Genomic DNA, 25,939 nt, shown 5'->3' on the forward strand with positions numbered 1-25,939 from the left:
TTAATAGAAAGGAATGAATAGCTTGTTGAAACTTGTGTAAAAGCTGCCTGAGTCTGCTCAATTGTGCCTCAAGTGGAGACAAAGTGAACAGTTGAGCTGTTTATGTAAAGTGTGTGTTGGGTATGGATTTATACACCACACACGAATGCACACACACATTAGCATATTGGCTGCCAAGCATATATGCATCCACACTCAGGCACAAACACGCTTGTGCACACACACACACACACACACACACACACACACACACACACACACACACACAGACTATTAAGTCAGGCAGACTGTGAAAAGGACCAAAATGTTCCAACCAAAAAAATATCCTCATGCAGAGTGACATAATTAAAAACACTCATTGCATTCTTACACACACACACACACACACACACACACACACACACATAAGGAGGTCATGTTGGCTTAGGGAGCTCGGGGAGTTGCGTAAAGGAGCCATTTTGGTGGGAAATGTGGTATGAGAGGGAATGTAAAAAGCGAACATTTAAATGGAGGAGAGGGACAGCAGGGAAGGATGTCGACTAGCAGAGTTGAAGCTTTCTCCACTGGAGGGGAAGCAGAGCACAAACTGCACATTGTACCGCTTTATTTATTTTCATAAAGGCTGAAGTGCTGGGTTTCAGCCCAGCCTTGATGGAGTTGGGTACGCGGTTGACGGTTAGATTTGTCTGGGTGCATATGTGTGTGCTTATGTGGGTTTATATATATTTGAGAGGAGCAAGGGAGAGAGACGAAAGAGACAGTGAGCTGTGTATGGATATGAAAACGATAAGCTCGGCTCTGCTGCCACTCACTTCTTTGTAGCCAGAAACTTCCCTAAAGACACAGGGAGACAAAACTCCCATCTCCAGTTTTTCTTCTCCTCCTGCATGCTCTTTAGAGTCTTTACAAACTGTGATGTCACCTGTCCACCTACCTTTTGAAACTGTGAAAGGCCCTAGGAGACCCGAGTGTTGACTTTTCTGTTTGCTCTCGAGAACAAAGCCAATCCATCCCTGACCGCCGTCAATCTTTGTGGCATTTACTGATCTCTTTTAGATTTATTGGTGGGAAAGAGCAATGGCCTGAGACTGCAGTGAAAACATTACAAATGAAAATTTCAAAGAACAACTTCAAGATTAGTAGATTAATAGAAAACTCTTTGGATTGCAGACAATGCATGCAGTTGAAGGTAGATAGTTAAGTTCATGACAGATGTGGTCATCACATACGGTTGATAAGAGTGAAATTCGCAATGCTAGGACTGGACCATTTGTGTGTACTTGTGTGTGTGATGACAGCATGTGCGCAGTGCTGTTTGGCTGTGTCCTTGATCTATCAGTGAGAGTGGAGCCTCCTTGACTTTAATAAACAGCTCTGCATCGTCTGACATCCATGCTTTCATCTCCCTAGGAGACCGCTAGCCTCAAGATGACAACTCTACTAGGCACTCCACTCCTTTTTGGAAATCGATTCCTTCTCACATTTCTCTTTTTTAAATTTTTGTAACCAGTGCAGGAAATGATTCAACAAATAGAGTGGAAAATGGACAGAAAGGTTCACTTTGTTCTTCCAGACAATTTAGGCACCCAATGAAGGAGGGTTTTTTTTTTTTTTGTGAATTTGATAGTGAGTGGAATATCTGCTCCTCCGATGATATCCACCTAAACCCTGTTGGCTTACGCACTCTCGAGTTCCCCTCGCTCTCTCCTCTCTCCTTTCTTTCTCTGTCCTCAGCCTTCACCTTGGATTTCCTCTTGTTATCCCTCTCTGCAAGTTGGAGCCAATTGCCCTAAGTGCTGGAAATTTGCTGAAACTTTGTGTTTGTGTATTAGTGTGTGTGCATGCTTGTGTGTGCCTGCATGCTTGCGTGTGTGGAAAGTCAGCAAAGGTTTCTGGTAAGGGAGAGGCCACAGAGTGTGCTACAGTTCTGACATGATGACAGATGAAGATAAAGAGGCTACTATTAAAAATGGGAGGGGTCTGTTTTCAGATGGGCCTTTGTGGGCACGTGCAAGACCAAGAGCGTGCAATGGCGAGAAAGGAGGGATGGGCTCTCAGAAGGCGTGGGAGGGCACCCAGGCACAGGGCGGACCTATGAGAACAAGACAGGGGGTTTGTGTTTTTGGCCAAGCAACTAAAAGATCTTTTTCTTTTTTTTTCCCACAAAACACAAGTAGCAAAATGTCATGACAGTACAGATAGAGGGAGAGAAAAAGAAAAAGACAGAGAGCGAAAAAAAACTTTGCTGAAAGATGGCCAAGACTGATAGCGTTCTGAAAAGTAGCACTGTGTTAGGCCTTCGGTGAGACCGGCCTGTGAACAGAGGTGAACATGGCCGCCGCTGAGAAGCGGCCTCTCTCATAACTCATGCCTCACTTTCCCCACGTCGCTCCTCAGTGACACATCAGGTATCTCCCAGAGATATATTGTGAGAGAGTGAGGTAGATGAGTGGATAAGATTACATGTCTTGTCAGAGCTGAACATGTGTAAAACCTGCGGCTGGTGGAGCAGTTGATGGATGTGATGAGAAAGAACGCTAGGATTGTACTCTGTGTTTTCACTGACGAACATAACAACACACCGTCATTTAAGATTTTGCTTTTTTTTCCATTTTTTTTGTGACTTTGTAAATGAAAAGGACAGAAAATGGTTTTGGGTGCGAGGATCTTGTTTGTCAGCTCCTTCCTTCAGTTATTTTGCACTGCAAAAAAAAAAACCAACCTGTTGAGAATTTGTGTGTGTGTGTGTGTGTGTGTGTGTAACCTGAATCTGGCTGGAGTGGGAGGGCGCTCTGGACTGGTGTTCAGTGTCTCTATCATCACCGGCAATCTGTTTCAGCACGTCCACACACTGCACACATGCTCACATCAGCAATGGAAAACCACTACATTCCTTTCAAAATCACCATGCTGCGTTTAGCACATAGGCATCTAAAAACAAGCTGTCTTTATTGCCTCACACACCACTGCGTTGTTGACTGCTTGGCTGGAACCTGAACGACTGTATACAGAGGAAGTGGCAACAATGTGTTGTATACGTCTTATCTGTAATCGGCATCAGAGTGTCAGACAGTAGTAAAGCCTGATTTTCCTGGGTTCCAGCCCACGTGGAGCTACAAGCTGACTAGGTCAAGCTGACTACGCTTCCTTGTCTACTGTACCGTTGATATGAAATCTTATCACAAGAGAAAATTTAAAATATTTTGAATGTATGTCAAATTCTCGTGTATTCAGTGCATATACACATGACTGAAAACAGCAGTCGCACAAAATGACCAGTGAGTTGGCAGCCGCTGAAAATGAAACATTTCCAAAACCAGAAACAAAAGCAGAGAACTTTGTCAACTAAAACAAATCATGCAGTCAGGAAAAAATGGCCATAGGGAACTTGATGAAATGGGGTGAGTATTTGCAGAAACAGAGGGGAAAAAAAAAAAAAAGAATTAAGGAGAGCGATGGAGAGACTTGTGAGCCAAAGAGTGAGGGAGAGAAAGAGGGAGGGCAGGATAAGTTTGGGGGGAAAGTTAGTGGCCCAGTGGGGGTTTCTTCTAGAGTTCAACCTCTCTGGCCAGGGAAGGAAGGGGAGGAGGGAGAGGAGGGGAGGGGAGGGGAGGGGGGGGGGACCGGCCTGGGTCAGCAGCAGTATGGAGTATGTGTAGATTAGATGTCTAAACTCACTCCGCAAAACCCTCTGAAACTCTGGAAGACTCACAGCTCACAGTGCTATGTGCCAATAAGCGGAGAACCTGGGGTTAGCGGTCTGAATTATAGTCTCAAACACAGTAAAAAGAAATGTCAAAACCAGGAGAGAGTCAGATAGGTCCATAAATCTCCAAAAAACAAAAGAGCTTCCAGTGTGAGCACATGATATTATAAATGGATTGTGTTGTGGCTCGCCGGTCCAGAGAGCAGCCCTGGCAAACAACACTGATGTTACATAGAACATTTGAACACCAGGGGATTAGCCAGTCTTAGTTTCCAGGATGCTGTATGAAACTAGGAAAAAAAAAAAAAAAAAAAAAAAAAAAAAAAGACAGGAAGGAGACGAAAGACGAGTGTGAGAAGAATGCGTGTTGATCATAAAAATGTGACTCGGGGCAGTGATGATTTAATCCGAAATGTATCCAGATGAAGCCTTTTTTTTTTTTTTTTTTGAATTATTGTGTAAATGGGTGGAGAGGTAGAAAGAGAAAGAAAGAGACATTTTCACAACAAAGTGTTAGCAGGGGAATCTTTGATAGATAACAGTTTATCTTGCCTCACTGCTCCGCTCTTTACATTGTAAAGCTTCCTCTTTATGACCTGACGGCTGTACGAAGAACCACATAAGAAAAACTACTGATGTTTACCGTTTGATGCAACAGAGGAGTTGTTAAATGTGTTTGTGTGTACGTGTGTGTGAGAGTGAGTGCGTGCGCAAGAAGTATCAGCCCACATGTGTGTGTACAACTGCACGTGATTGTGCCAGCTTAAGAAAATAAACAAGAGCTCTCTCAACTAAAGGGAAAGCTTTTAAACCAATAAACATTTTAATCGAAATCATTCAAAATAGCCCGAAACGTGAAAGCACGGTTTCTTTCAAGAGACAGGAAAAAGACTGAAGTGTTAGACAGAAGAGGAGGGAGGGAGGGAGGGAGGGAGGGCACTGTGTGTTTATGGAGAGCCTAGCCAGCAGCACAGATTGACAGGAAATGGTGTCTTTTTTGCCTGCTGGGCTGTACCACTTGTACTGGTCTGACAGGGGGAGATGAATGTGCAGAGCGCATAGACTAAAGCCATTCTATTATCATATATCTCCCATTGTATCAGGCTGTTTGCTTTAGCCCAGCCAGAGTCTATCCGTCTGGTGAGCAACAGTTAGGACTAGTGACAAGCTTTTTTATTGACCGTAGACCACCTATTGATTTCCTTTTGATTTATTTTCACTAGGAGGGAGCTGCTGTGTTTTTAAATTCAATTGTTTTTAGCAGTACACAAAACAGATTGCGTTAAAGAAGGTTAAATGTGTAATCTTGAGCCTCAGTGATGCATCCTAGAGACGGTTCAGGTGACACCATACATCAAAACTAATTACTTCATCACATCTGCCACCTACCCCTCGCATCTCTGTGTACGTCTCTGTAAAGGTTGCTCAGAGATAAATCACAAACAAGGTCAAGTGAACCTGTGAGAAGTGTGTCCAGCGCATGGTGTGTTTGTGTATTGGGGGGCATTTGTCTGTGCAAATGCACCGAGGGGATTGAGCAAGGCAGCCCTCATTCATCACTGTTAAAGCACTTCCAGAGGGAGAGACAGAGAGAACTGCCCATCCTCTGTTCCCTCAAACAGACAGAGAGAGGAGGGAGGGATTTACCCTGGCATCTGGTTTCTGGGTTCAACCACAGCACAATGTTCTTTCTCTCTCTCCGCTCTCTCTCCGCTCTCTCTTTGGCTCTCTTTCTCACACACACATACACACCGAGCCAGTGGCTGGACTTTAATATGGTTATGATTAGAGACGGGGGCTCAGAGAAGGGAGGGGAGGGGGCTCATATTTACTGCAGGGGAATTGGGGGAGGTGCGATGTAAAGACAGACAGAGACAGGGACCAGATCTGAATGGGACACGAGGGGAGGAGGAGGGGGGTGTGTTTGTTTGCGTTTGGGGCTGAAATATGAAACACAAAAGCAGCTTGGACAAAAAAAAAACAAAAAAAAAAGTAAGAGAAGAATGGGAATAAAGTTTTGTCCTCTAACTAGATCAGTTCTTCCTCTAGTGCAGGCTCTGCTGGCCAGCCCCCTCTCCTCCCTCTCCCTCCCTCCCTCCCTTCTCCCCCCCCTCCCCTCCCTCCCTCTGGGTCCCTCTCTCTATCCCTCCCTCTCTGGCATTCTCCCTCTCTCTCTCCACCCCCTCTCAGAGCGTCACGCCGAGGCAGTTGGTTCGCTCCGCCGTGTCTGGGTCTCAGCGAGAGCTGTGAGAGGCTGTTATTTAGGTCTGTTACAGCAGACAGGGAGCAGCTCATCCAAGGGCAGGGGGAGAGTAGAGAGTCAGGAGTCACGCTCAGCTCAGCTCAGCTCAGCTCAGCTCAGCTCTGCTCTGCTCAGCTCAGCCAGGCAGGAACCAGAACTGCATTCCAGCTGAGAGGGAAAGAGGGAAACATCCAGCATCGGCAGGAAAAGGCAGCAGGGAGAGTGACAGCGAGAGATAAGTGAAGGGAAGGGAAGGTAGCAGATCCTGCTAGCTGTTGCTGCTGTTTGTTGTTGTCACTGTTTCAGCGAGTGACGTGAGCGGTGGAAGCAGGGCAGGACGCAGGCAGGACTGAGGGCTCGTAGTGATTTTTGCTGAGGGAGGGGGGGTGCCATGTTCGACTGTATGGAGGCTCTGGGAATGGGCCCCCGTCAGCTTTATGATGTCACCAGCCGTGGTGCGTGCATGCTGCGGAAGGCGAGCCCCTTCTTTGCGGGGCTGGACCCCTTCGCTTGGACAGGCAGTGCCAGCGTTCAGTGTAAGTGGCATCCTGCTTGGATTTCTTGTATGACACAATCATGTCTCTCTCTTTCACTCTTGTCTCTCTGTTTCTCTCTCACTCACTCACTCTCTCTCACACACACACACACACACACACACACACACACACACACTCACTCCCTAGCTCTCTCATTGCTGACTTGTTTACCCCTCAGGGCTCGGCCAAGGGGGCTGCTGTCAGGGGCTACAGAGCAGCACAGGAAAGGACTGGGACAGACAGTCTCCTCTCCTCTCCTCTCCCCTCCTTCCCACCCCCCTCACAGCCCTCAGCCAGTTTCAGTTGCTCAGCCATCTGAAAGAAACTCTCTGCTATGATATGATATGCACTGTGTGTCCATGTTTGTGTGTGCTTGCCTGTGTGTGTGTGTGTGTGTGTGTGTGTGTGTGTGTGTGTGTGTGTGTGCTTGCCTGTGTGTGTGTGTGTGTGTGTGTGTCTCCCCATGTTTAACTTGCAAGTTTGAGCCCATGGAGTCAAGTTTCAGTGACAATGTGAGCCACCTGAGGTTTGACCTTGCCAGGTGCTGTATACTAAAAACAAAACTATGAGTGTGCACAGATGAAAGAGGAAAAAGGGTTGTTGAGTGACAGGAAGAGGAAACCCTGACACTTTGGATACACCTTGTTTAGTTTATCTTCGATTCACAATGTGGGTTTGACAGTAGAAGATTTGTTTCTGATGAATTTCCCATGAAAGGTTAATGACAAACGTAGCCTGTTTAATATTACAGATGTTAAAAGTTTGGTGTTGCCTGCTCGCAGTCCTCTTAGGTCGGAGGTTTGTTTACGCTTCTGGATACTAGATGGATAATGATATTCCTCTCGAGCCAAACAGCCATGAATTAATAAAAAGATGAATTATTTAATGGATAAATGGAGGAATAAATTAGAAATGTGGAATGCATACACAGTCTTAAGAAAGCCAGGGGATATTCTGCCCAGCTTTTTTTTCTCTCTCTCTCTCTCTCTCTGTTTTGTTGTTTTCCTTTGTCAGCTTCTCATTTTTCCTCTCCCTCCTTCCTCCTCTGACTTGAGACAACGCTCCGACTCTTAACAACAGGCCTGTCTCTGGACAGACAAAACTGGGGTCCATTTCCATACACTTCCAGGGGGCCGCTGCTGCTGTGAGAGAGCGTGTGAGAGTGGAAAAGGAGTGGGGGTGTGTATGCGTGGTATGGTGGGAGAAGTGTAGAGGGAGCCAAGCCAGATATGACAGTGGAAAAAACAATCATGAATACAAGAAAAGATGGAGCAGTTGGATAAACAGCTTAACTGTGTTCTTGGGTTTTGGGAGCTTTTTGAATTTGGTTCTGATATTTTTTTTTTTTTTTTTTTTTTGGTGTTTTCCTGTTTGTTCATTCTCCTGCTTTTTGTTCCTTTTTACTGCCTCTCGGGGGGAGTCATCTGTCTTCATTAATCGTGAAGACACCAGCATTTCAGTGGCTGTCATGCACACTGGCTGAGCTTTAATGAAGACAGATGCCCTGTCAGTAGAGGCCAAGCCAGGGGGGACTCCAGCCAGCCCAGCCTGCTCTGCTTAGCTAGGGGAGTCCTGATGATAACAAGATGAGATTTGTTTATTTAATCAATCAAGCCTCTATGGCCTCTCCTTTTAACCCATTCACACACATGCGCACATTTAAAAATTAGGCCTCCAGTTTCCAGAAGTACATTTTTCTTTTGGGTCTTTGTTCCAGAAAATCAAAGAGAAAAGTCCTGAGAAGCTGCCCCGAGGGTAAAGGAGTTGAGTCTAGCAGAGCAGAGCAAAGTGGAGGCTGCTGTGGTGTACTGTTTCAAGCCCTCTGTGCCCAATAACCTTTGTAAACAAGGCTGTCCTATCCCCACACGAGGAGCCATAATGCGTCTCTTTACCGAAGCAGTTGCCCCTCATTGTCCTCATCAATGAGGCTGATGAATTGATGTTTGAGTCTGATATCTCATTAAGCCAGCCCAGCTGCACAACAGAGGGACCTGTCTGGCTCCTTAATGCCACGCTCACACAAGCACGCACTCGACACACCAAAATAACCACTGGGTTTGTAAATAGAGTCACCTGGCACTGGCATGATACTCAACAATGAATCGCTGTGGTCAAAAGCTTTGAGGTGCATTTAATTAAAAAAACGTGGATCTTGTTAGAAATTTTTGATATCATGTAGAAAACACAATAAAGAAAATGTTAGTCCCACTAAATCTTTCACAAAATAAGTATATCCTATTGTCACTGCAGTAAATCTCCTGCGGTGATAAGTGTCACTGCTGTTGGCCGTTAGCCAGGGACAATCAGAGGACTTAAAAGTGTGTGGTCAGTTTTCCTGTTTTTTTGTTCACCAGTGGGAGACCTCAATGTCAGAGGTTAGTCAGAGGCTACAGCCTGGCCAATGTCAGATCTACACCATGTGTGGCGGCCTTGTCAGCTTGCAGAAAAGGAGACCCTTTCAACCAGCTCGGATTGTGTAATGCTCTTAAGTGCCTTATGCCACAGAGATGGTACTACATCTGAGCTACCCTGCATGTAAGGATAATGGACACTGATTTAGTCATACGTCAATGAGAACTGAATTAGTCAACTGCCAGGGAAGCCATTTGAGAGAGCCTATGCAGACCAATCCCCTCTCTGTCAATGTTCATTTGCTTAGAAGAATGAGGCAATTACGCTTAGCAGTTCTCCAGGGTCAGAAGAAGGGGAAGTGTGTTTTTCTCACCAAAACACACTCGTGGCTCCATCTTTTTTGAACACTGTTTGGATATTAATTGTGATCCTCACAAGCGATATATACAAGAGGGTGACATGGAGGTAACAGATCGCTGGAGTAATCCATCACTCTGTGTCCAATCACACACGCGCACACATACACACACACACAGGCACACACGCCTCTTTGTTTTCCCTTAATGTGCTGTTCAAATGTGAATTGAGGAGCTAATTGAAATGAGGGTAAATCTCAGCAGCAGTGGCAGAGAAATAAGAGCTTCCTGTGACCGCTGGCACATTCTGGCCCCGATCATTTTCTCCCTGATGGAAGTCCGCAGTTATTTCATTATAATTACAAAAGATTCAATTAAAAGATTAGAATGCCTGAGGGGGCAGGACTCGGAATAGATTGTGGTATCTTGGTTGGGGGGTTGGTGTGTGTGCATGTGTGTGTAGAGAGAGAATGAAGGAGACTTATAGTACCATGGTTGTAGTTCTAATGAGGACTTGTCAGTGCTGTTATATATACATAAACCCTGTTGATCCTCTCAAGATAATGTCAAATGAATGCGCTGAAGTTAAAAGGCTTAAGTAGTCAGCTGGTCCAAGGTCACTGAATCGTAATTGATATGACCGAGGGAAAAGCCTTTACTTGTCTCTATAAACAATTATGCCGAAATAACCAAATGGGCTGTTTGAAGTAGAATATTTCTACTATTCCGATCAAATTAGGATCAAAGTGAAATGTACAAAACACTGAAGCATGAAAGTAGTAACCCTTTCTTGCTCTGTAATTCCATGCTGAAGTCAAAAAGCACCTTGATTTTGTGTGCAGTTAGTGGATAGAGAGCCACTATTTTGCAGAGCCGCTCAATGTTGAAAGGTGCATTACTGTGTGTCCATAAGCGTATGCACACGTAGTTGTAGAAGCTACTACAAAACAGAACATTATACATTTGTACTATCACTGTGGAATGACATTAAACTAAATCTGAAGCTGTTATATTATATATAAATATTACATTAAAGTTAATTCTCACCACATAATAGCTTAATCCTTACTGTATTATATTACATTACAACATGGAAAACATTTCTGTAGCATGAAGCCTTCAGCAGTATAAGAACTACTTGTGTTGCAGTATCACACCACCTTGCTAACAGATCTGTCTCAGCCAGGCAGTAATAGCCAAGCCCATTAATAGGCAGCGCCGCCTATAAATAAACAGATTCAATCCTTGCAGTTGCTTTAAGTTTTTTTTTTTTTTTCCACAAGCCCCCTTTCATACGTGGTTTTGCTTATGCATGAATATGAGACTATAAACCTGCGCTTGCGTGTGTGGAGTCTGCATGCGAACTCCTATATGTCAACGTATGTAGTGTTTACGTGTCCGTTTGGCCGGTGTTGGGCACCCAGACTGCTGTGTCAAATCCAGAGACAGACAATGTGCCAGGCTGGATTCCACAGGCCTGTGTTGGAATCCAGCTCCGCTCTAATAGCAGTTTATAGCCCCTAGGCAGCGTCAGTCACACCACTGTAAATAAAACTCATCAGCCACCATGTGGAGACTGAATCTGTCACCTCGGACTGGCTGTTTGTCTCTTTCTGTCCGTCTTAGTGAAACCCTTTAGCAGTATTTCACAAGAGTGCTTACCCCCTGAAACATTAAGAAGAATCCTGTTTAGCTGAAAATTTGTGGAGCACAACATGATAGAACAGGCTGTTATGAGGCAACTGAGCCAACTGTTTGCTCCTGTGTATCAGCAGAGTATAAAATGTGGACTTTCGTAAGTTTCTTTCACAATAGTTTGCTGGTCACAGAGGTATTGTGGCTGCCCACCCTAACACCCATGTCTGGCTGCTGCTATTGTAGTTGTTTACTGAGAACAGCTCTTTGCCTGCCAGGCACATTTTCCCTTGTTCATAGGCGTGGGCAATTGGCAGTCTTTGTGTGTATGTGCGTGTGTGCACCCTGGCCTTTGTGTGTGTGCGTGCTTTGCTTGTGAGAGTTTATTTCACTGGTAAGCACGCGATGTACAGTACTGTCGTGCATGTGTGTTTATGTATAGCGTATATAGGAGGATGTGTATGTCAGCTCGGAGCCATGTGTGAGCAGAGTGTGAAGAGAGCAGTTCTGTTACCAACGTGTTATTGACTGACGGCTTGGCTCGAGCGTTGCTAGGGGGCTCACTGTTATGAGAAGCGCAGCGCTCGGACAGCCAGGCCTGGACTAGAAACCCAGACGAGCCCGACTGTCCTCCCTCTGTGTATGTGTGAATGGGCTGTGTTTACGCAGCCGACAGTGTTTGGCAGGGAGTGGTGGGCGGCTGGTGTAGTACAGCTATTATCTGGGCTCCGGGGTGGAGAGTGATGGAGGAGATGTTGGTAGAGGGAGGGAGGAAGGACCGCTGGTATTGTTTTCACCTCGACATTAGTCAAATTCTGCCAATGTGCGTATGTGCAACTGCCATGACCACTTTTTTGGAAATGAGTTGCATGAGTTCATTTGTATATTGTTGCATTAGTTCATTTGTTTGTGAGTATACCTGTCCATTTCAGTGTGTGAGTGTCTTTGTGTATATTTTGCCTGTTTGATCATTTGAGGGGGAACAGGTATGTGTAAGCTTGATATGTCTGTAACTGTGTGCTTAGCTGACAGTTTGGGACTTTTTACTGGGAGAATATGAATGTTAATGAAGGGTGTGTGTGTGTGTGTTTGTCTGTGTGACTATGTTTTGCACATGAAACCAGGTTATTGGGAGAAATCAGGTTAAGGCAGGAAACAGGAGAATGTGTTCACATCTTGAAAACTTTACAGCTGCTCCATAATCAGATTTGTCTCCAACCCACTGTCATAATTTTGATCGGGACTGTCAGACCACACAGTTTTTCCTTACTGTGCGCATGTGTTTGAATCATACAAATATTCTACTTCCCAGTTGTAGGAACTTATTTATCTTAATTTCAGTTTCAGTTTTAGTCTGAGTTTGGATTTATTTATTTTGGATACACGGATGCACTGCCACAGTACTTTCCTTTCATCCCACATCCACTGCTTTCACTGTCATACTTTCTCGGCTCTTTGTTGTGAACATGTTGACATGTAAAATCGCACTAATAAACCTAGTTTAAGTGTATATAAGAAATCAGGTTTCTCCAGTAGCAATGTAACTGTATAAATTTGCTTTTTCTTAATCTGTTTATCAGGAAGAACTCAGGTTACTGCAGAAAGCTGGCAATAACCAGGTTACTGAAGCGCATGTACATACACTCGCTGTTTCAGTGAGCCCCAGCAGTGTCATGTCTTACTCAGACTCTGACACAAAAAGTGCATTCTCACTTACACACATGACAGGCACTCACGAGCAGGCATGCATGGACACAGGAAATAAAGCACATGCTCTTCACTGGCTACAAACTAGCAGAGAATATGTCCATTTCCTCACTGTAGCATGACCTGTGATTGGATGAGAGCCGGCTGTAGTCATTCTATCAGTAGGCCTGGATTTATCAGCTTGTGCTCCACTGTTTGAGCACATTTGCCAGAAAACACTGAGAGAAAACCAGACAGGCAGCCAGTTAGACAGGAAGCGATCCAGCGAAGGAGTGAGGGGTTGCTTGGGATGATTTATGCTTTGTTCAAGAATGCTGAATGAGTTCAGGGTGCACTGCTATTATGGGAACTGACTGAATGGGCATTGCTTACTTTCTCTATCACATATTTTGATTCTCTGAATGATAATATTCAAAATGTCAAAATGGGTTTTTGTTTCCCCATATTATTATGACATGGAACTTCCAATACATCGAGACGCAGATAGAGAAGGAAATGAATCACTGTATGGCCCCAATCTGAATATCTTGTCTGCGCTCTGACAGCCTCCGCCCAGACACACAGTTGGGCAACATGTTGGCGGTTGGTTGCCAAGCAAAAGTGAAAAATTCTTATATGCATCATTGCTCCACTGAACCACTCAAAGCAGAAGTTTCTCAGACTTTTTTGTACATCTGATATGAGTAAAGTGTTTGTGCCAGTTTAAGGGGGAGTTTATGCCAGTTTTGCAGTGTTTCAAAAATCACTACATACGTGGACCACAAATCAGGAAGCCACAGTCATTTTCTGGCTGCTGTCTCACAGTTTCAATTTTCACTTTTGTCTTTCTCAAAGTGCTGCTTTTAAAGTCCTTCAAAGTGAATAGACAGAGGACTCTGAAAAATTTGAAGAGATATTAAATAGATGACTGTGACTTTTTAAAGCAGTCACTGAGCTGCGGCATATGTGAGGCCTAGCAGCAAAACATAGAAGAAACACTTAGTGTAGTGTGTGCACATGCCGGGCACAGACATTTACATGCTGAGTGAGAATGAACTGTGTGCTACTACTTGTGGGTGTGTTTGTTCCTTCCAATAAGAGGTTTGCGTTTGCACGCTTTGGTCTGCGGTGCTTCCCCAATGAGCAGGGGTGACTACTACTGTTGTTGTTTACGTTATCCTCCTTTCCCCTCACTTCCTCTGACAGAGCAAGGCTGCAGCCACGGCTGGGCTACTTCTACTTTTGTAGGTTTCTATTGTTGTGGAGAGGAAGCAATAGCAATTGAATGAGCACTAGTGGCCTTGCCAGAGACAGACAGGTGAGAGCCAGGGCTACAGATGGTGAGAGGAAGTCTGGGAGGACGAGAAACAACCCGGGGATCAAAGACTCAGGGTTTCCCTCGATGACTCTCCTCTCCTCTCTTCTCTCCTCACCTCGCCTGTCTGTCTGCCTGCCTGCCTGCCTGCCTGCCTCCACTCGCTGTCTGCTTCCTCGCCTGCCCGTGAGTTGTCCTGTCTTCTTGACATGATCAATGGCCCAGGCCTGCAGCGGATTGCCAGGTTTGGGTTCACTCTCCAGTCACCGGAGGAGAGCTCTGTTCCTCTATGTCTTCTGGTGGGCAGATGAAGAGTCAGCTGGAGCTCACCACAGGGATGAGGGGGCACATTTTTTCCACAGATCTGCACTTGACTGTCTGCTTTTTCCTGCACTAACCATAAAAGGCCAATGACTAAAATCCTTTCATTGAAATGATGTTTCCCTCTCTTTTTAATACCTCCTTCCTCAGGTTTAATTCAAGGACATTGGAAGGAAAGTTTTTTGCTGGGTTCATAGGGGACAGGCAGCTTGGTGGGCAGGTTTGTCTGTTTGAAGCCCACTTGTGTGTTTCTTGACAGGGTTGTGTGGTGCAGGAAAAGGGGGGTGCTTGCTGCCAAATGTTGGCTTGGCTGACTCCATCAAGAAAATATCAAAAGGCCCTTTATGAGGTGCTGTAAAGAAGAAAGGGTGTTTTGAGAGCACCAGCAGACTGCAAGGGTAATTCCACTTTTTAAAATGTGCCCTGAGGATACAGGCTTATCCCACCTGCTGCCTTTCCTGCTCTGCTCTGCTCTGCTTGTACGCTTTCTTTTGGGGGAGCGATAGATAAAGAAGTGTGAAGTGTGTGTGTGTGTTGGCAGGAGTTTGTGTGCCATGTCACATCGTGCCATTCTCAAAAGTCCAGAGTTTTGTCAGTAGCCGCCATGGCACCTATGAGCCAAAACGTTCTACTATACATGTACATCTGCTCTCAGATCATATGTGTGCATCATGTGCACTCACACATGTGTCTGTCTCTCTTTGTGTTTCATGACTTTCTGCTGATTCTGACATAAAGGTGTAAATTCCTGGAGGGGTGTGTGTGTGTGTGTGTGTGTGTGTGTGTGTGTGTTAATGTCTGGTTTCTCACTACTCCTGGCCAGCTTGGTTCGTTTTCACTGCTGAGCCATCTCCTGGTCGGCAGCCGAGTTTTATCATAGACCTTGTTTCAAAAGACAGCTTAGTGCGGCCTCTTTACGGGTGTGTGGGTGTATGTATGTGTGTGTGTCTGTAGGAGCCCAGGTAATGAGCTTTCTGACAGCTGTTGAAAGGCGTTGCAGCTCAGCACCTTTAATGAAAGCATCCCCCCTTCATGTCAACACACACACACATTCCTCCCTCCCTCCTCCCAGCTTTTGACTTCACCACCGTATAAACTATTTCTTTCTCGATTCTAGGCAGGTTTCATTGTGTGTGCTTGTGTAACTCACACAATAGAGACTCGATAGACCTCCCACTTGAAAGCTCGCAGGTGACTCAACTGTGTGCAACAGAGCTTGAACAGAGCAGCAGAATTATTCGACCTGTGGGGAATGAGAGCACATGTAACAAGGTGTAGCAGTAAGGGACACAGAGAAGTTACAAAAGCAGTGACGGAGATCCTCCGGAAAAACTGATACTGAAAAGAGGAAGGAAATGAATCTGTTGTGTGGGACCTTGTAGCAGAAGCCTCAGAGGGATGGCAGGAAGACGTGGGCAGAGAAACAGAGAGAAGGAGAGTGAAACTTGCTGGCACCACTGACAAGGGTGTGGTACTTTCTTTTCCTCTTTTATGAAGCCCAGTTCTTCATGAAACCCGTCGGTGCGTTGATGGTCACTCAGTGTGCACCCTGTCGTGCTGTAGCCTCTGCCATGAGGTAGAGGACCAAGGGCACCCTCGATGGCCCCACCTAGTGTGCCAGCAAGTCTTCCAGCCCACTGTTCACCATCCTCTCTCAATCTGCTCCCCTTCTGCCACTACTGTCTGCCCAATACCCACTCCCCTTTTCACTGTGAGCCCTACTGTGTGCCCCTCTCTCACACGCTGCCTCCAAGTCTCACACACTCTTTTACTGCTCAGTGCATTCGACAGAAACACGCAAGCTTTGTAGTCTGTTTAATGAAGGTAGAGATGGAGACAAAGGCCCCACATGCCCATGCTTGCAGTAACACGAACAGGGGGAAAAAAAACATGAACACAATGTGCCACACACAGGAGGATATCTTAATGGGGAACAGTAGAACTCACTGGCGCACTGTTACGAACAGTCCCGCATTTGCAAATCAAATAGAGGCAACAGTGAGTGGGCCTCGCTGCTGACACGCAAACGACATAAACACAGAGAGGAACACCTACAAATATGTGTGTGTGTCACTCACTCATGTACTGTACTGTATATACCCTGTCCTCTCACAGAAACAGCTTGTGCATTCGCTCTCACATGCCAAGACTAGACTTCTGGAACAGAGTCCCACCGAAGATTCAATCACACCAACAAGTCACGTAGTCAAAATGTGCAGGCCTATTGTGAAAGAATACTTGTTACCCTGCCAGAATGTCATATGCTGCTCAGTTAAAAGGAGTGTGTTGCAACACAAAACACAAGCCGCATAGTCAGGCCTTTGCTCACATACATCAGAAATACTCCCCTTTCCAGTTGGGTGAACAACAGGCACCTTTATTGTTGCCAGAAACTCCCTTGTTTCTCTATATTATGTCTTCCTGCTCTCTCCTATTGTATCTGTTGAACCTGAAGGGACGTTGATTGGCCCAGTTGACTTGACCTAGAATTTAATGTAATTGACCTAGTTGAAGTCACCTTCAGCTAAACAGCTATTTCTGTCATGTGCACTTACATTTCACTCCTAATGAGGTTGCGGAAGATGATGTACTACGCATCCCACACAGGCTGAATCACTTCAGTGTAATGTAGTGGTGGGCGGATTGTTGTGTGTGTTTGCTAGTTTGTAGCTTTTGAATATTATCCTCCTGTGTGCGTGTGTGTGTAGTTTGTAGGCATTGAATAGTATCTGTGTGTATATATGACCAGGGGATTAGGCCTGGTCAGTGCAGCTGGGCCACTTGAGCACAGAGAGCATTGAGAGAAGGGATTAGGGAGTAAACTGATACTTAGCAGGAAACGAACAGTGGCTACTGATAACTCAACTATCCCTCCTTCTTGCCTCTCCTACCCTCTTCTCCTCCCCCAACAACAGCAGCCACCCACCTATCCCACTCCTCTCATTTCATCCGTCCGTCATCGCCTCACAGGCCTCGGCCGGCGGATTGTCATGCAAATGGTGCCCCAGGCCTCGGAGCGCTGATAAGGAGGGCCTCTCATTTCACAGGGCTTTGTTTTCTAAACAGTGATGAGCTGAGTTGAGGAGACTGGGGAAAGGGGCTCAGGGCGGCTGCCTGAATGGGCCCTCTTACAGTGGCGCCCTGGGGTAAGTGGTGTGGGGGATTTGGATGGAGCGGGCTGAATGAGGCGAAGTCTGGGAGGCGGGCACAGGAGTCATGTTCTCTGGCAGGAACCAGGTTCAACGTGTTGACGGAGACTGATGTATTTTCTCTCTCCGCGCTGTCTGAGTTTTCTTCAGGATGGCCTTTCTCTCTTTGGCTCGCTTTCTTTCTCCATTTAGATGGTGTCAGTCAGTGTTCGTTACTTGACGCCACATATGGTTTGTCCTTTTCTAAGGGGTTGTCAGCGCTCAGTCTGGAGCCTCATTTGCTGCTGTTATTATTGCATAAACACAGAGGTTCATGGCACGTTCAGAGGGTTTCTGCTCTCCCACTGACCCTGCTGCTTTGTTACATTCTGGCCAAGGAGATATGAGAACTGCTGTAGGAACATTCAGCGGGCGTAAACTTCAGGTTTTAGATTGATTTGCACATTTGGCTTTGGGATTGCTCTTAAAACTAATGGAAAACATCTTTGCCTCCAGCAAAGTAAGGCTTTCAAAGGAGGAATTTGAATGCAGATTGTGAATAGTCAAATATAAAAAATACATATGAAAAACAGATGTTTGAGCAGCAGGCAACAAATGAAAAATGTCTGACATATTTCTGTTACTATCATTAATGAGGTAGTAGCTGGCCAGTCACAGCAGCTGTAGCCAAAGTGGTAGTAATGGTCAGCTTGGTCTTGAACAAGACTTGCCCTTAGGAGCAACTGTGTCCTCTCCTCCCCCTTTCCCCCCTCTGCCCCTTTCTCTGTTTTTTATCAAATTCCTCTTTTTATGCCCCCTTTTTTTTCTTCTTTTTGAAGTCTCCCCTCTCTTGTAAAAAGCCAAGCTGGTGGTTTTTGCCTCAGCCTTGGGTGTGAGAGAGGGGAGGAGGGGGGTTGTAGGTTAAGTTTAGGCTAGTGCTCTGTGCTTTCCATTGAAGGTGCTGGGGGGGAGGTGGGGGCAGTAAAAGTTAGAATTTTAGAGCCTCCCTGTTTTTTATTTTATGATTGGCTTTTTTTACGGGCTGGGAGCTACAGCTGGTGGTGTGAATAGCTGCCCAAGGTGACCGAGTCCCAATAAAGTGTAGGCCAGCCGGGCTGGGGCCTCCAGTCCAGCCATGGGACTGCCTTTATAGGCCGCCTTACGAGCCTAGGCCTCTATTAAAACCTGGCAGGGCTGCACTGAGGAATTTAGGGCCAGGAAACAAGAGAAAAATAGGGTTTGTGTGTCAGGGGGTGGTGGGATGCAGAGTTGGGAGGGGGTTGAAGTTTGAGGGGTGACCAAGGGTGAAAGTTGAAAGAAGTGCTGTTGGATAAGGGGGAGTCAACATGTGTGTCTGTGAGTTTGTGCAGGCTAGCATGTGTGACGAGGGTCTGGTTGTATGCGCAGCGGCTTATGTTTCTCAGGGGAAGTATGGAATCCATAAGCTGCACACTCGGACATTCAAAGGAGCCTATACAGGTTCCACTTTGGAATATAGCGAAGTTTAATGTAGCGTAACAAGTATGTGACTTGAAGTAGCGCTGACGTCACATTTGTGTTCCAGTTTGAGAAGTAGTCTTTGCACCAGGTTTGCACGCATGTGGGTTTGACATGCGTCTGCTGTATGCGTGCTAGATGTCATCGTGAGCTATTGTCAGTCTGTGGAATGACGAAGAGCCAGCTTTGACTCCTGGCTGAAACAGCTCACTCTGTTACCTGGCCTTATCAGAGAACCTGTCAATCAGTTGCACTCTTGCTTACCTGCTGTAAAAAACAGTTTTGTCTCTGCTGTCAGACAGTCATCCTTCCACTGTTTCTCTGTGTTTACACAGAAAAATAATCTCCCCAAATATGCACCTAAGTACTGCCCCTCAGGGTTGTAATTGGTGCCTGGTGATAGAAACTGTTGCCTGTGGTTCATAGTATGTTCCTCTTTCTATCAGCCATTCTCTCTAATCTTATCAGTCTTCACCCACAGAGAGAGGAGTTAAAAAAGAATGTGTGATAATGTATCTCAATTAACTTCTAGGCATTATTTACCAGCTGAACACAACTGTTTCTCAGCATCTCTTGCTGGCGTCACAAATCGACACTAATCAGTTAGAAAAGAAAAAGGAAATGCTGTCAGCTGTCATATCATGTTTGAATGCTTTAGACACGCCGTGACTGTCCACATCTGCAATATATGTTGACAAGTGCACATGTGACATTTCAGACTGCGCAATAGCTGTAGGACAATGATTTGTGACAAATCATGTGCTCATGTGCTCTGTTGTCTTTTTTTTTTTCTTTCTTCTTGTCCATAGCGGTGGAGACCCAGAGCACCAGCTCAGAGGAGATGGTACCCAGTTCTCCATCTCCACCTCCCCCACCTCGGGTCTACAAGCCCTGCTTTGTGTGTCAGGACAAGTCCTCAGGGTACCACTATGGGGTCAGCTCCTGTGAGGGCTGCAAGGTGAGAAGAACCTGCCGGAGCTTAGCCTGAGCCAAGCTCTTCTTCGTCCAGATTTATCACATACATTTAGAAAAATGCTGGGTTGCAAGAATTATTAGTTACATGCCTTTGCATCCCAATAATAAGAAAAGAGCCATGATGATTCACTACTTTCACTTCTGTAATATTGGTCAGATTATAGTATGAAAAATGAGAAATGGAATGACTGAGAAGGAAGAAAGTGAAAAGGCCCTATTGTCAAAATGCAAAGATTTAGAAAACAGTGTTTCATTTTCCTGTTTCTGGATTCAAATGAGAAGAAAGCTGAACAGAGTTAAAAGAAAAGATTTGATGACTTCACTATAATACATAATCTCTCTCTCTCTCTTGCCCTTTCCCCTTTTGTCTCTTGCTTCCTGATGCTCCAGGGTTTCTTCCGCCGCAGTATCCAGAAGAACATGGTGTACACCTGCCACAGAGACAAGAACTGTCAGATTAACAAGGTCACACGCAACCGCTGCCAGTACTGCAGGCTGCAGAAGTGCTTTGAGGTCGGCATGTCCAAGGAAGGTGAGTCCCCCAGGAATGAAGTCCCAAGGCACAGACAGAACCACTTCCAAAACATGGATATTCACTCACATACACACCCAAGAACATGTGTGGACACACATACACAAGGTGACAGATGTTACCTTTGCGTATCTTTTTATTTATTAATTCTACTTTACTCGGATCAGTTTTTTTCCCCGGCAAAAGAAAGATCTGACCTGATTCACACAATGTGACTTGTGACTTATTAATCTATTAATGCTCACCTAGGCACTCTGGGAAACTATGCAGCAGAGAGAAAGAAGCAGATGATGAGCCTTCCAGGGGTGGTGATCGGGGCGAGGCTGAGCACTGTACCAATCATATGACTAATCGCTTTACGAAATGATTCTGACTTCCTGTTTCACCACAAAACCTCACCCCTCTGGCCTACACAGACACTGCTTTCATTCATAGAGACAACAAGGCAGAAAACAAGATTCTGAGTTTTGACAGAGATATAATGTTGGCACGATTCATGCTGTTTGCGGAATCAAAGACCCAGTTTTGTGCCCTATTTAATTTGACCTTCTGTGTGTGTAAGCAGCAGTTCCTTGCCCTTCACAGAGCCCGTGGGACATGTATGTGGGTGTAATGTTTGTGTGGGATGTGTGTTAAGACCGGGATCACATTGTGCCTCTGCTATTACTGGATATCCTGAGAGGAAGGAAAGTATGGGAGGAGGAGGGAGAGGAGGCAGAGAGGGAGAGAGTAGAGGACTGGCTTATGTGCACCGGTCAAGTGGATAGAGAGATGGACAAGGAAGAGAGCGGGTGATAAGAAAGAGATAGCCAGCGTCCGTGCCGTGCTAAAGGAAATATGTTAATACTGTTAAGAGCAACCTCAGTTGCAACTGAGTTCTGGTTTCCACTAGCAAGCACAATGTCCTTGACAGTAGTAAAAGATACAGAGCATGAGTGATGTTTTTACATGTGATCACAGATAGTGAAGAACATTCTGTAGCTTATCTCTGACACAGCACAAGAAAAAGTTTGTGAAAAGTAATGTAAAATCTTTCCTCTATTTTCTTGTTTTTCTTTACATAGCGGTGCGTAACGACAGAAACAAGAAAAAGAAAGATGTGAAGGAGGAGGTGGTGCTTCCAGAGAGCTATGAGCTAAGTGGAGAGCTAGAGGAGCTGGTCAATAAAGTCAGCAAAGCTCACCAAGAAACTTTCCCGTCACTTTGCCAACTTGGCAAATACACCACCGTAAGTCACACAGACAGACAGACACACACACACACACACACACACACATACACATACGCCTAACACTCACTGTGTGTAGCAACAACAAAGCTATGCCGTCACTGAGGGTTTCCAAATTGCATGCAAAGACGTAAATTCACCGTAGCTTTCCCGACATAGTGATGGCATAACTAATTCAGTTCCCCATTAAGCCATCTGTGTGGCCCCTGAATGATTGATGCAACATGTAAATGGATTTTTTTTTTTTCTTGATTGATGCAAAATGTAAATGTGTTGTGAGGCTCGGACAGGACGTGCTCGCCTGATGCAAACATGGTTGCATACTACTCACTGTCGCAACATTCTGATCTGTGGGTGTTTTTGTGTATGTCTTCAGAACTCCAGCTCAGACCACCGTGTCCAGCTGGATCTCGGTCTATGGGACAAGTTCAGTGAGCTCTCCACCAAATGCATCATCAAAATTGTGGAATTCGCCAAGCGGCTGCCAGGTTTCACCACCCTCACCATCGCTGATCAGATCACTCTACTCAAGTCAGCCTGCCTGGACATACTGGTGAGGAACCACTGTCTTTGTTTTTTCCTCCTTACAAATAAATGACTGGACAAAAAGAAAAACAGTTCATTCTGAGATGATGAAATACTGGCATCTGGTGGTAAAAGTTGGTAGTGCAGGAGGGTTTGCCCAAATTATATTGAGCCTTCTCTATGTTGGGTATGAAAATAGTTACACACAAATAGGATAACACAGCTGTATTGTAATTGCAGATATTTTTCTGCTGTGGAGAAACTTTCTATATCTCCTTAAATATTTAACATTTAATAGAATATTTAGCTCAGTGCTCACAAAGTTTTCCATCTCCTTTTGCTCACACAGATGCTGCGGATCTGCACACGCTACACTCCAGAACAGGACACTATGACCTTCTCAGATGGCCTGACTCTGAACCGGACTCAGATGCACAATGCCGGCTTCGGACCGCTCACAGACCTGGTGTTTGCCTTCGCTGGCCAGCTTCTACCCCTGGAGATGGACGACACAGAAACTGGCCTCCTCAGTGCCATCTGCCTCATCTGTGGAGGTACTGCAGCTCGTATATTTACTGACTATCAGTTGAAAAGAGGAAGTGGCTTTAGTAAATCTGGGTTTCAGCATTTATGTGTCTGCTTTGAGTGGATTAGTAATAAAACAAGAGCTAAATAGTTGTTGTTATGTATAAAAATGATCTCAAAGATTAAATAAAGCTTTTTGGAAATTGATTTATTTATTAACAGAAAATTTTTAACTCTGGTAAACAACTGAGAATATTGTGTGCTTTCTGCATCCCTCATCAGACCGTATGGATCTCGAGGAGCCACAGAAAGTGGATAAGCTGCAAGAGCCTCTACTGGAGGCTTTAAAGATCTACGCTCGCCGCCGTCGGCCCAACAAACCCCACATGTTCCCCCGCATGCTCATGAAGATCACCGACCTCAGGGGCATCAGCACCAAGGGTCAGTAGTATGAACTATGAGTAGTTCTGAACAAATTCTGATTCTTGGAAAAGGTCTGACTGCTGTCATAATAAATTTGTAACACACACAAAAACAAACAAACAAACTTGAGCCAGACACTGAATACTCACAAGTTTCAGTCATTTGGTGTTTTATTTGTGTTCTCTGTGTGGCAGTGAAGCATTTTTTTAAAAAAAGACATGATAACTAATTATCTACCATCACCATATTTTCTCTGTCCAGGCGCGGAGAGAGCCATCACTCTGAAGATGGAGATCCCAGGGCCAATGCCTCCTTTGATCAGGGAAATGCTTGAGAATCCAGAGGCCTTCGAAGACCAACCAGAGTGCAATGACAGCCCACCGCCTCCGCCGCCGCCGCCACCTCCACCGCCAGCCCTCGTCCTGAAGCAGGAGGCCGAGGATGAGGACGACAGCTGGGCCACAGAGAATGGCAGCGAGCCATCGCCGGAGGAGGAGGACGAGGACGACGATGACGACGTGGGGGATGAAGAGCGAGACAGGGGCTCGGACAGTGACGGGGAGCCCTGGGGGGTTCTCGACGCCATAGATGGCTCGAGGAAAGGCCTTGCTGGGAGGGCACAGTGAACTTTGAAATTTCATACATACATACATACACTGATTCATGCATACACACACACACACACACACACACACACACACACAGACATACGACACAACCTCACTCTCTCCCACCTCAAGAAAATGCTGGCCTTCCCATCCTTTACCCCTTCTCTCTCTCCTTACTGCACATGATTGTGTTCTCCACAGCGGAGCACAGCAGAGCCTTATGTGTACAGACACTTCTAACTCAGGCCACATGGTCCATGACAAGGAACTACAGAAAGATAAAGTAAAGGAGAGATGACAGGAAACCATATGAACTCCTGGCATAGCCAAGAGGGAAGTTAATGCGACTTGAGAAAGCTAAATGTCTCTTCTTTTTTTTTTTCCACTATTGTTGTTTATATCTGAATAGGGGAACGGCCAAACCAGACACCAGAACTGAGCAGTTGATTCCGATGGATTACAACAAGCACATTTCTCAAAAGAAAACAAGAGTACAGGGCAAAACCAAATCAAGTATGCTAATCTTTGTTTTTGTGGTTATTGCTTTTGAATATTGTTTTCAGCTTTTCTTTTCTTTTTTTTTCAATTTTATGAATAAGTCCATACATATCTATATACCATTATATTTTTGTCTTTTATTTGTTATTCTGGTTTTATATATGAATCCTTTTAGACACGTTTTTTTTCTTTGAAGAGCTTTCCTAAGAAGATATTCAGAGGGAAAGAAGGGTAATCAGAACTGGCTGGGTCTTCCTTAACAGCTACATATGCTTAGCTGGGGCTTTTTTGGGCACTTTGGCTCACTGTGGATGTCAATGATAATCAACCCAGAGGACTATTGTTATGTTGCAGTGACTTATCAGTTTCTGTTATCAGGGAATTGGCATTATTCTATTTTTGCTCTCGTTGCAGCCAACATACGCTGTCAATGCGGAAAATAAACTTTGTGCCAAAGTTAGGAAAAGTCATCTTTGGAGCATGAATTTGACTACTGGCAGGGACTCCAGCCATGATCCAGCGCTCACTTACACCATGCACTAACACAAAAAAAAAAAACACACCCTCCATCTATATACACACACACAAACACACACATACAAACACACTCCTTTCACTCTACCCTCAGCTGTTAGCAGATGTGCCGACCTGGCATTGAGTGCCCGGACATAGATTTACACTTGACCGTATATGTAGCACTTTTGTGATCCTCTATTCAAGTAAGGCACATCTCGTCAGCTGAGAGTAGATTCTAACATCTGTGAGCTTATATCTCCATCAGCATGTCCGAACGATGACAGCATATTGAATACAATCAACCTTAGAGCACTCCCCGATGATGTCAGTAGACAAATACACAAAAAAAAAAAAACATCCACACATCGTAGCAACATATGCGTCATTACAACGATCAAAGACATATGCAAGTCTAAAGCAGGAATCCTTATGGAAGATATTTTGGAATCAGACTCAGGGCTTTTCAGTAAGGACCAAACCCTAGCTGCTTGCAGGCACGCTAGAAACAGGCAATATTTATGTGTGTATTCTTCACTCAGTTTTGATCGGCTCAACCCCTCTGCGTATACATAGAAGGTGACAAGTCTGAACAACAGCATGGATGCCAGTCTGACTCTCTTAAAGGGGTGAGCGGGGGGAGTGGGGGGGGGGGGGGGGACAAATCATCACCGTCATCATCATCACTGCCCCGCCTGTTCTTGCGCGCTGGCATCCATGCAGCAAACTGCCTTCTCATCCCAAAAGCCATTATATCATCTTGTCTTCTTGTGTATACGGTATCCTCACTTCTCTTTAAACGATCTGCGGAGGATTATGTGTTCTCATGTATCATTTCTATATTGCCAAAACGTCTCACTAGGCGATCAGCTGGGAGAACGCAGCTGATACACAGTACAGAGGTTTTTTTTCTGTCTCTCTTTGAAGCAATATGAACATTCTTTCTGTAGTTGGTGAGAGGTCCCATCTTCTGAATATGGGCAAGTCTCATCATTTTGAGTTGTGCGCGAGTGCGTGTGTGTGTGAGTGAATGTTTGCGTGTGTGCGTGCGTGTGTGAATGCTTTAACATGTTTTCAGTCATAGGATGAATGTCCTCGGTATGGTGCTGTCACACATGAAACTTGTGTGATGACCTCATCCCTTCTCTCTCTGCTGGGCTGTCATGATGTTAATGATGGTAATGCAGGCAGAATATTGAGATTATGTTGTTTTTTTTTTTGTTTTTGTTTTTCAACATGGCCAAGGTGTTGTCTACCCTCTGTTTATGTCAACTCTTGTCATACAAAGAAAAGCCATATAAACAGTAAGAGGCACAATAAACTACTTTTGTGAGATTA

At 45.2% G+C, this 25,939-nt stretch overlaps 1 protein-coding gene across 7 annotated transcripts in view; it reads left to right on the top strand.

Annotated features, from left to right (window-relative positions):
* rarga (retinoic acid receptor gamma a) overlaps positions 1-25,939 on the top strand; it is a 56,743-nt gene extending 30,804 nt beyond the window's left edge. For 6 of the 7 annotated variants that reach the window (XM_042409832.1, XM_042409834.1, XM_042409833.1 and 3 more), the window contains 7 exons: positions 19,584-19,732; positions 20,140-20,281; positions 21,346-21,509; positions 21,886-22,062; positions 22,384-22,588; positions 22,842-23,000; positions 23,244-25,939. In XM_042409832.1, coding sequence (XP_042265766.1) covers positions 19,584-19,732; positions 20,140-20,281; positions 21,346-21,509; positions 21,886-22,062; positions 22,384-22,588; positions 22,842-23,000; positions 23,244-23,608 — 1,361 coding nt within the window. In that variant the 3' untranslated portion in view covers positions 23,609-25,939. Of the gene's footprint in view, positions 1-5,966; positions 6,485-19,583; positions 19,733-20,139; positions 20,282-21,345; positions 21,510-21,885; positions 22,063-22,383; positions 22,589-22,841; positions 23,001-23,243 lie in introns of those variants that run through there. The other variant, XM_042409838.1, reaches the window with a different exon arrangement.

Source organism: Thunnus maccoyii, chromosome 4, assembly GCF_910596095.1.
Source record: "Thunnus maccoyii chromosome 4, fThuMac1.1, whole genome shotgun sequence".
Taxonomy (NCBI): domain Eukaryota; kingdom Metazoa; phylum Chordata; class Actinopteri; order Scombriformes; family Scombridae; genus Thunnus; species Thunnus maccoyii.